The 12,063-nt window shown below is 33.8% G+C and overlaps 2 protein-coding genes across 2 annotated transcripts; one reads left to right on the forward strand and one right to left on the reverse strand.

Annotated features, from left to right (window-relative positions):
- Nucleotides 1-359: 359 nt before the first annotated feature.
- Nucleotides 360-2,429, forward strand: LOC116032905 (putative H/ACA ribonucleoprotein complex subunit 1-like protein 1). The gene is made up of 4 exons (XM_031275646.1): nt 360-567; nt 646-794; nt 884-999; nt 1,999-2,429. Exons 1-4 carry the CDS (start codon nt 432-434, stop codon nt 2,165-2,167), a joined length of 570 nt encoding a protein of 189 aa, XP_031131506.1. The 5' UTR covers nt 360-431; the 3' UTR covers nt 2,168-2,429.
- Nucleotides 2,430-2,755: 326 nt separating this feature from the next.
- On the reverse strand, nt 2,756-5,114 carry LOC116032894 (tubulin beta-5 chain-like). The gene is made up of 4 exons (XM_031275636.1): nt 4,986-5,114; nt 4,202-4,602; nt 3,853-4,122; nt 2,756-3,738 (listed from the first exon to the last, which is right to left on the reverse strand). The coding sequence occupies exons 2-4, from the start codon at nt 4,593-4,595 to the stop codon at nt 3,056-3,058; spliced, it is 1,347 nt and encodes a 448-aa protein (XP_031131496.1). The 5' UTR covers nt 4,596-4,602; nt 4,986-5,114; the 3' UTR covers nt 2,756-3,055.
- Nucleotides 5,115-12,063: the final 6,949 nt, after the last annotated feature.

Raw genomic sequence — 12,063 nt, forward strand, 5'->3', positions numbered from 1 at the left:
TCTTACCTTTGCATTGTCCCAAAATACCTCTCTTGCAGATGAACCTAACATTATCTTTCCTCCATTCTCTTTCCTCTATGTCATATAATAATATTTCAAAACCCACAATAAACTATTCATGGTGATGCTCTTAGTACAATTCAATATAAATGTACATACAAAGCCCTTATCCCCTTATTCTTACCAAACATTGTTTGATTACTTAGACTTACTACAAATACTAACCCAAGAAGAAATATTAGATAAACCCAACAAGAAATATATATAAGAAAGTGTCAGGCCCAATAAATGTTATATATAACAATGTGGCCTAAGAAGCCCAGAATCTCTCTGCAATCGCATAAACCCTAAACCCTTTTAACTGGAATTGGAGAACGGAGCATCCCTAGACACACACACTGAAAGAGTGCCACCTCCACGCTTGCTGAAGCATGAGACCACCGAGAGGGCGTGGCGGCGGCGGATTTAGGGGCGGCAGGGACGGCGGCCGCGGTGGCAGGGGAGGAGGCCGAGGCTTTGGCGGTCGCGGTCCTCCACGCGACGAAGGCCCTCCTGCTGAAGTCATAGGTTCGTTCTTGTTCCCCTCTGTGCTCCAATGTATGAGTTAACGGTGCTTTATTTTTATTTTTATCATTTTTTATGCAGAGGTTTCTACATTTGTGCACGCTTGCGAAGGAGATGCAGTGACGAAACTCACGAACGAGAAGATTCCGTATTTCAATGCTCCCATTTACCTGCAAAACAAAACTCAGATTGGTAAAGTTGACGAAATTTTCGGCCCCATTAATGAGTCGGTGAGTAAATCTCCTTCTCTTTTGTTTGAGTTTTTTCTTCATTCGTAGGTTAATTATATAACTTTATGGGATTATTACTGCTTCTGTAGTTCTTCTCGATTAAAATGTCGGAAGGGATTGTCGCAACATCGTATTCTGCTGGCGATAAGTTCTTCATAGACCCTGCTAAGCTTTTACCTCTCTCCAGATTCCTTCCCCAACCCAAGTTTGTTTTCTTTCCCTCTTTCTATTCTTTCCAGTTGAGGTTGCTGTTTTATATAGTTATTGTTCTTATCAGATTTCTTATGTCTTTGCCATCTAGCCAACACTCCTAATTTGATACAGGAAATGAATGCCTTTTGTGCACTAATTACGCCTAGGCAATTGTTATTGTCTTGTATTCACAGCTCTTTTAGTGATGTCAATATTAATATACTATGCATTTAAAATTTTCTTTCATCTAATGCATGTGGAACTATCTGTGGAGATCATTGTTTATTTTTAGAATTGAGTAGCTCACCACAGACAAGACATGTATATTCTATATATAATTGTGTGAATCTTGAACCTTTTACTTTCTACTTTGTAATATGTATTGTTTTCACAATAGATTTGATATATAGATATTCTAGAACTTGAGGTACCTATGCATTCTAGATTGGATATATAGGCCCTGTTTGGTAAATGGCTGCTGGCTGATTGGGTTGGCTGTTTGGGTTAGAAGGTATGATTAGTTGATAACATTGGCTGATTGTAGAAAGTTGTTTGATAAATTAGCTGTTAGGTAATAGCTGTTTGGTATAATTTCTTTTCTCAAAAAGCTAATTGAAAAGGCTGCTTTGAGTAGCCTTTTGAATTTTAGTATTTTGGAGTTACAAAAAGCTTATTAACCAAACTAATACAGGTTAAATAAGCCAAAATTGGCTGATAGGCTGATTATTTACCAAACAGGGCCATAGTGTTATTATAGAATTGATTAATGTATGCGTTATATCCTCCAAAAGAAGCTTCAATTGAATTTTTTAAAAAAAATCACTGTCTTCTTTTACTCTTATTTCTTTGAAATGTCATTTTGTGTTCAAAGTAGTTTATTAAATTTAAGTAATTCGTGAATAATGACCTTGCCTACTCTAAATACATCGTCCATTATTAACTTTTTCATTTGTTGTGTTCCAGTTTCTACATTGCTCTAGACTGATTTGAATCTGCTATATCTTTTTTGCAGGGGAACCCCACAAGCTGGTAGAGGTGGTTTCCGTGGAGGTGGTAGAGGCGGCGGGAGAGGTGGTTTCCGTGGAGGAGGTGGTGGTTTCCGTGGAAGAGGTGCTCCACGTGGCAGAGGACCACCACGGGGTGGGCGTGGTGGTTTTAGAGGCAGGGGTGGCAGAGCATAGAATGAGTGACATTGTTTCGCCGCTTACCCTCCACATGTTGTGGTGTTTATTTAAAGGATTAGGCATCAATTTGAGCATTTCATGCTACTCTACCTTTTTTTAGGAACACAAGTGTTTGTACTGTCGATTAACATTTGCTGTCCCCTCCTGCTCTTATTTTTTCTCTTTAACTTTCTGTCCATCAAAGCTTTTGTAGCTCTATTGCTACGTTCTTTAGCTGTTGTTTGCAAGAAAATGAAAAAGGCATGTGGTTGAACTGTCAGTTATCTGAGGATGTGGATTGGGCTAGTCCACTCAATTTTGAGTTAAACCAATTTTGGATCAATTTTAGATTAATTTGACATGATGTTGGGGTATGGTCCATTTGTGTTCAACCAATAAGAATAGTTGGGAGTAGAAAAATGGGCAAATTATACCATGGACTAGGTCTAAATTGTAGACCTTGGTTTAAAAATAATTTTCAGATTCTGCATCAATAGTTAACATAGTATATAGTTTTTGTATATGTATTATTTGTTTACATGTACAGAAATTGTTAATCATATTGATTAATGGTTGGTTTATGGTAAACAATTGAGAAAACTGAGATGGAAGTTATAACAAGGTAGGTACATTGCCGTGTCGGCAACGGACACCTATTTTATTGCAATCTCAATGCCAAGTGAATTACACCAACAACTTCTTACTCACACCCCCAAACCTTAACAAACAATTTCCTTGATTTTTTCACCTTTTCCAAACTGGCGTATATATGTATTATTACCATAAACCCAACGGCCACAACTGTAACATACACAAACGCACAGAGTTTTCAGGCTCAAAACAAGATTCAAGACACACCAAATAGCTTATATGAAATGCTGCACGCAAATGGCATAACTTGTCTTTCTAGTCATCATGCTCCAATACCCCCTCTTCTTCATCCTCGTACTCGCCTTCATCATCAGCAGTGGCATCCTGGTACTGCTGGTACTCGGAAACCAGATCGTTCATGTTGCTCTCGGCTTCTGTGAACTCCATCTCGTCCATTCCTTCTCCAGTGTACCAATGCAAGAAAGCCTTTCGCCTGAACATGGCAGTGAACTGCTCGCTCACTCTCCTGAACATCTCCTGGATGGATGTTGAGTTCCCGACGAAGGTGGATGACATTGACAGCCCCCTAGGCGGGATATCGCACACGCTTGACTTCACGTTGTTTGGAATCCACTCCACGAAGTACGAGGAGTTCTTGTTTTGCACGTTGATCATCTGTTCATCCACTTCCTTGGTGCTCATTTTGCCCCTGAACATGGCTGAAGCTGTGAGATAGCGCCCATGGCGTGGATCAGCAGCGCACATCATGTTCTTGGCATCCCACATTTGTTGAGTTAGCTCCGGGACTGTAAGGGCTCGGTATTGCTGAGATCCACGTGAGGTGAGCGGAGCAAACCCCACCATGAAGAAGTGTAAACGCGGGAAGGGGATCAGGTTGACAGCGAGCTTTCTAAGATCAGAGTTAAGCTGGCCAGGGAACCGGAGGCAGCAAGTCACCCCACTCATCGTCGCAGAAATCAAGTGGTTCAAATCACCAACTGAGAGCCAGATAGAAAAGTTAACATCAAACACAAGGGTTAAACTAAAAGTTTGGCAAACATCTTAAGGCAACCGCATTGATAGATACTCAAAGTTTGGCAAAATATACTCACAGCTAGGAGTGGTTAGTTTCAGCGTCCTGAAACATATATCATACAGCGCTTCATTGTCTAGCACCATGCACTCATCTGCATTCTCCACGAGCTGATGCACAGAAAGTGTGGCATTATATGGCTCAACAACTGTATCGGACACCTTTGGTGATGGGAACACAGAGAACGTGAGCATCATTCTATCAGGGTATTCCTCTCTGATCTTCGAGATCAGCAGGGTACCCATACCCGAACCTGTTCCACCACCGAGGGAGTGGCAGACCTGGAAACCTGTATATCGTGAACAAAAGATCAGAGCCATTAGAGCTAAAGACAAATCACGAGGCTAAAGATAAAGGACATAAATTACCTTGAAGGCAATCAGAGTTCTCAGCTTCCTTCCTCACAACATCAAGAACCGAGTCAATAAGCTCTGCACCTTCGGTATAGTGCCCTTTGGCCCAGTTGTTTCCAGCACCGGACTGACCAAACACAAAGTTATCAGGCCTAAAGATCTGGCCATAAGGACCCGTCCTAACGCTGTCCATCGTGCCGGGCTCAAGATCCATGAGCACAGCACGAGGAACAAATCGTCCACACGATGCCTCATTGTAATACACATTCACACGCTCCAATTGCACATCAGAGGTTCCAACATAGCGCCCAGTCGGATCTATGCCATGCTCATCACAGACAACTTCCCAGAACTTGGATCCAATCTGATTTCCACACTGTCCACCTTGAACATGAAGGATTTCTCTCATGCTTCCTCTGAAATTCACAATCCTATGTCATCACTACACTACCAAACTAATCTAGAAAATAACAAATGTATGGACAACATTGCATTATAAAACAGACAAATCAACCATCACCAAACAGAATAAACTTTACACAACCTGAGAATCATGTAGAGTCTATAGAAAATACTAGTAAATTTTGTCTCCAATTAATTACAATCTTTAAAAAGTAAAAAGATCACAACTTTATACACCCTCCATATAGAATCATGTAAAATTCAAACCCACAATCAAAAGTAAACTCAGAATAGACATTGAATTGTTCAAAACTTGATTAAAAATTATCCCAACAAACAGTAAGTTCAAACACGGATTATAGGCAACATAAACTCCAATGCAAGGTGGGAAAATTACCTTCAGAAAATAGGAAGCAATCTGATGATCAATCGGGGGTTTGAGAGACTGAGAGAGAGAGAAATGGGAAGTGGAGTGTTGCAGTTTGAGAAGAGTGAGAAAGACTGAGAACCTTACTGACCAATTTTATACGAGGAAGAGGATAGATCTAAAGGCTGTAGTTGTTTCCCTCCTACGTTTCCTAGACCGTTGATGCTCCTTGAGTTGCCCAAACCAACGGTTGATTCGAGGTTGGTAAGATGGCAATTATTGGTGTGGTGAGGGACATATTTCTGAACAAATAAAAACTGGAATGGATCTAACTTTTTATATACTGTACTATTTATTGCTCACATAATTTTTTCACTTAATATTAGTACAATAAAAACTGGAATGGATCTAACTTTTTTATATACTATTTATAGCTCACATAAATTTTTCACTTAATATTAGTACAATAGTACATGACTATATCTTATCTTAAAATATAATATAAGTTAATGATGGTAAGTTTTAACTAGAACAAAAAATTGTGTAAGAGTAAATTACAGGGAGTTTGGTTGGGTGTAAGAAATTAGAGAGGAAATGAATTGTAATTCGGTGGGAAAAAAATAAGATTGAAATGAAGTAGGAATTTAAATTGCATTGTTTGGTAGGAAGAAAAAAAAATATTGAGAATGATAAAGAAATAAGTGGTATAAATACTAAAATGTCCTTGTGTAATAACAAATAAGGGCATATTTGTCATTTCATCCCTTTCTTCCTTTCATAGAAGCAACGAATTGCAATTCAACTAATGGGGGGAATTGCAATTTCCTCAAACCAAATAATGTAATCGAGGTTTCCATTGAATTTCAGTTCAATTACAACTAAATTGTAATGGATAGTTCTGGTGGATTTGTTGCAGCAAGGAATGGTCCGGTGCGATGTTTGAATGATGCTCATCTAGCTGAGGCGCTAGCCATTAAAGAAGCTCTTTCATGGGTTATCAGTAGAGGTTTTTACAGAATTGCGGTTCTATCTGATTGTCAGTCTGTGTGCAACTTGATTAATAGTTCCTCGGTGGATTATTCCTATGCCGGCTGCGTGGTTAGAGATTGCAAATATTTACAAAGACACTTTGAAGTAGTGTCCTTCAATTTTATTCATAGATCAGTGAATCAGTTGGCTCACGCATTAGCAAGAGCAACTCATTCTCAATCTGGTCCTTGTTGTTGGTTTTTAGATATTCCTTCGTGCATTCGCCATTTGATTTAATGAAAGTTGGTATTTTGTTTTCAAAAAAAAAAAAAAATTACAGTGTACCAAACGGGTTGTTATGTACACTGTACTTTTTATATTATAAACTCACAAATTCTTTATAAATTTACTTTTCTTTTTCCCTTCAAACTTAAATGTTACTGCTGTTAAATAGCATCGTTAAATATAAAAATGTATATATTATGTTATTTTTTGTACATTTACAAATGATTTTCAATTATATACTTTTTATACGTAATGTATTAATTATAAAAAAAATTTAAGGTATCAATTACACCAGGTACAATTCAAAAAGTTTTGCAAGTTTGTTTGCACCCGGTACAACATGTAGGCTTTCTTTAATTATTTATATTATTGTTTATAATATTTTCTCATAATAGTTATAAGATCATATAAATTTACATTTATTTTGCTTATATAATTTCATCATTATTTTTATTCATATTTTTTATTGCCCATTTGGAACTGTTAAAGGTGTGAAAATAGCCAATCCAACACATCTGAGTTGGGCAGTTACAAGCCAATGTGAAAATGAGTTTGACCGAGATAGGTCGTTTTAGAATGTGTTACATTTTTTATAACCCAACTCGCCACATAGTGGGTTGGCATGCTAAACATACCAACTCACTTATTATTTACTTAAATAAATATTTAAAATATTAAATATTTGTATAATTAGGATTCAAATTTCTAACCTTTAAGTCAATGCTTAATAATTTTTTTTTTCCAATCAAATAACCTAAGACTTTAAGAACAAGTTCCATGTGTGCTTGTATATATATATACAAATAATTAATGCATGTTTAGATAATTAGATTTTAATTTGTACTTTGTAATATAATTATAATTTATTTAAATTATATTTAACACTAATATAATTTATATGTAATATTTGTATTTGCAATTATAGTATTATTTAGTGATAAAGTTTATAAAAATATATAATTTATAACTTTATATAATTTATGTGATAAATAAAATTTAATTTAACTATATAATTATATTACTATTTATATAAAGTTATAATTAATCATATTAATTAATACTTGCAATAAATCTAACATGAATAAATTTATATATATGAGTTGTATACATAAATTATAGGCAAATTATACTGTGCACCACGGTGCACATAGCAACGTACACCACGTACCTAAACGACGTCGTTTTGAGCATTGTAAACTAATCGTCCGTTTTTTTTTTGAAATCACGTTTCCCGTTTCGGCCGGTCTCTGTATTTATGTTAATATTCTGTGTATTCCAGGCAATCATTCTATGTATTCTAGGCAACCGTTTTGTGTATTATAGGCAACCGTTATGTGTATTCATGTTAGTAACACATGTTGTGGTTTCATGTTAGTAACACATGTTGTGATGTGTTTGTGCATTCGAATGTTTAGGAGGATGAGTTCTGTGTATTTTGTGTAAATATTATGTGTATTCATGTTATTAACACAAGTTGTGATGTGTTTGTGCATTCAAATGTTAGGAGGATGAGTTCTGTGTATTTTGCGTCAATATTCTGTGTATTATGGGCAAACATTCTGTGTATTATAGGCAAACGTTCTGTGTATTCTATATAATGATTATGTGTATTATAGATAATGAATTCCTTGGAGTCATTCGCGTCCACTAACATCTGTGTATTTTGTGTCAATATTCTGTGTATTCTGGGCAAACATTTTGTGTATTCTAGGCAAACGTTCTGTGTATTATAGATAATGATTATGTGTATTATAGATAATGAATTCCCTGAGTCATTCGTGTCCACGTCTACTAACACCAAAACGACGTCGTTTTACATACGTGGTGCACATTGCTATGTGCACCGTGGTGCAGGGTATAACGATTGTATTGGCCCGTATAATTTGTGGGCTAAACAGTCCGGCTCAATAAAACTAGATAGAAAATTAATTCAACTCAACTCGTCTAAAAATCAGGTTAAATGTGTCCAAGTTGATGGGTTGGCCTCGGTTTGACAAATTTGAGTTGCTATATACTCCGTAATATATTTCCTTTGCAATTCACGATCAAAATATTTTGGTAATAATACTTTTTGAAAATATTGTTTAATTCATATGATACAGACTTAAGAGTATGGCGTGATTGAGAAAGAAGGAAGACATGGCATGAGCGAGAGAACTTCCGAGAAGCCAATCCATAATCAATTGATCCAACTCAACGCAGCGTCCGAGTTGAATACCGACAATGCAAAGTGGAATTCTTAACACATTGCAATTTGCAAATGGATTATTATTATTATTATTATTATACTTAATTGTTTTCTTTGTGCTTTAATAGATTAAAAAGATATAAATGAACAGATACTACAGTGTAATAATGTCCGTGTAATAGAATCAGTAGCACTTAAAAAAAGTAAATACCAGTGGAGGTCCTCCGACTTTGATGGCACCGCCACTTTTAGTACTCAACTTTTAAATCAACCACTTTTAGTCCTACGACTTTGATGGCACTGCCACTTTTAGTCATCAATTTTTAAATCAACCAATTTTAGTCCTCTTACTTTTTGTTTATAGCCACCTATGGTCTTTCCTTTACAATTGGACATCTAATGTCATTTTCTCAAGGGCAATTCAGTCATTTGGTCCAAAATTTAGTGTTAACAAAGAAGAGCGGAGAATAGGGTTTCTTCAATTATTCTGATGAGGAAACATAATACTTAATACATTAATTATGAAATGATTGAATTGCCCTTGAGAAAATGACATTAGATGTCCAAATGTAAATGAAGGACCATAGGTGGCTAGAAACAAAAAATAAGAGGACTAAAAGTGGTTGAATTAAAAGTTGATGACTAAAAGTGGCGGTGCCATCAAAGTCGGAGGACTAAAAGTGGTTGATTTAGAAGTTGAGGACTAAAAGTGGCGGTGCCATCAAAGTCAGGGGACCTGCACTGATATTTACCACTTAAAAATTATACTTAATTATTTTTTAGTATTACTACTCCCACTAAGACTCGTCTAGCGTAGCATTATGGGGTGCTAAGTATCATCAAGGATAACTCTAGATCAATGGCTCAAAATGAAGGTTTTTTTTAAAAAAAAAATAAAAATAAAAATAAAAACATACTTCCTGACAACATGGATGCGAATGATCTTACGTGTCTTAAACTGATGCACATCAAGTCTCGAACTGATGCACCTTTAAGCCTTCGAACTTATGCACCTTAAGTGTCAAAATTATGCACCTTAAGTACTAAACTTATGCACATTAAGTTTCAAAGTGATGCACTTTAAGTTTTGAGTTGAAGCACCTTAAGTTTTGAACTTATGCACTTCTAGCTTTAAATTTATGCACCTACAATATGAAAGTCTATATGCCTAATGAATCAAAGTTGTGCACCTTAAGCTGAAAACTAATGCATCTTAAACTTAAAATTTATGCACCTTAAACTTAAAATTTAGGCATATTAAAAATTAAACTGATGCACATTACACTAGCAAGTGATGTACCTTAAGCTTTAAATTTATTCCACCTTATACTTTTTTTCTTCTGGTAACTAATTCTCAAAATTCTACGAACTGTCTTGTTGAAATAAATCATATGGACATATGGTTTACCTTCTACTTATTTTTATCCCATATGAATTTCGAGTCGTAGCTATTATCCTCGAGGATTTTGATTTGAGCAATTGTATTTGGTTTTTTCTTTCAGGTTTGTCATCTAATCCCAATTACTGCCTTTCTGGATCATTAAGTTCTTCATTATTCAAACCGTAAATATTATGAAAGAACTCTTTGAACCAGGAATTCTTCTTGGCAGTCTCATGACTTTTTTCGCTTTCATCTAAAAATTTATGCACCTTAAGAATTAAACTAATGCATTTTAAACTAAAAAGTGATGCACTTTAAGCTTAAAATTTATTCATCTTATACCTTTCGCATGAAATTACAATCCTCTCCACTCCATAATTCACTCGTTGCAAAAAAAAAAGAAAAAAGAAAAAAAAAAAGAAGAAGCATATTTTAATGATATGTTTACTAATTGAAGAGTTTCAATTTTTGGAAAAAGATTGGAAAAAAGTTATTATACAAAAGATTTACTTGCGCTTTCTTTTTTCTTCCTCATTTTTTTTTAAAAAATAGTTATTAGAAAGAAAACATTTTAATTAAACCTCTACTCTCACATACATATCTCATATTCATACTGAGTAAATTTCATTTTTAGTCATAGATTTATAGGTGATAATATACTTTTAGTCCATTTTTATTAGAACATTCACTTTTGATCATAAAATCACTGTGTCATGGTTATTTTTGGTCCTTTATCAACAAATCAATTTAAATATCGTTTAAATACAAGGACATTTGAGTCTTCAATTATAAATTTTTTCAGAAAAAATAAAAATAAAAATGAAAAATATAGCGGTTCAACATACTTTGTATAATAAAGATTGAAATGTCTTTATATTTAACGATATTTCAACAATTATATTGTTGGATGACTAAAATTGGTCATGCTACAATAATACTATGACCAAATAAGTATGCTCTAATAAAAAAAAAAACTAAAAGTAGATTACCACTAGATCTAGGACCAAAAATGAAATTAATTCTTTACACTTATCTACTTACATATATATATATGCACCACTATAACTACATGAGTGCCTTATTCTTTTGCTTATCCCTATTCCATCGACCAACTTCTATAGTCACATGTATTTATGCCAACATATGACACATATCTGCACAAAATATATTAGATTTAAAACTAGTATTTTCGTTAGTGCGTTACACGGAATGGATTTGTTATAATATGTTAATAATATTTAGATCGATATACAATTATGCAAATTATAACATCGAATATTATATAATGCAATTGAAGAATTGAGTTTGATCGATTATGTTTTATGATGGTATCATTGTTGAATTTGAGTAAATAACTGCCCAATTAATAACCAACGTGTATATATATACATCCGGTGTTGAAACTTTAGACATCTTATATATCAATGTTTATGATTTGTATTAATTAAGCTAATTATCTCATTGTCTAGCAACTCAGTTATATAATTTATTTGTGCAAAAGATATATTTTCTATGTAGATATATAGCAATTTTGTATCTTTGTATAAAAAGAAACATAATATAATTGTTTTGAATTACACATTATTGAAAACCTTTTTGTAGACCACATTGATAGTATATTATATATTGTTATTGTAAATTTTTATACTTATTTTACATCACTAATGAAGTAAATAATTATCCAGAATTATAATTTTTTAGTGCTCTATTTCAGAATTATTGGAGTAAATTATTCAGGACCTTAGTACTTCATTGATTATAAGATATTTCTATAATTTTTATAATTATATACCTATCTAAATTTTCTTAAAATATTATAGCAAATTCATTCCGTACATCGTACGGGTGGGAACACTAGTAACAAATAATAAGAGAATAGTATTAATATTATTAGAATATAATTAATAGAATATATAGATTAATTAATTTATTAATGTATACTAAATTTATTAAATATTAAATATTATACAATTATTAAATATTAAATATATTTCCTCAGAAGTGATTTTCATTCCTTATCCTATTTTACTTATTGATATTTTTTAATAGACACCATTTAAGAATGAATATATTCTATATTTATTGTTCACATATTAATTGCTTGGTCGTGATCCCCTGTCATTTTCTTAAAATATTATAATTATTACACATAATAATTTATTTGAACTAGATGTGCGTATGTTAATAACGTATTATTGATGTTATTAACGCGAATTTACAAAGAATAAAATAAATGATTATTTCCTTATTGGTGTAGATTTATTGGAAACAATATTACAAATTAA

The sequence above is a fragment of the Ipomoea triloba genome, chromosome 1 (genome assembly GCF_003576645.1).
Source record: "Ipomoea triloba cultivar NCNSP0323 chromosome 1, ASM357664v1".
In the NCBI taxonomy this organism is placed as follows: domain Eukaryota; kingdom Viridiplantae; phylum Streptophyta; class Magnoliopsida; order Solanales; family Convolvulaceae; genus Ipomoea; species Ipomoea triloba.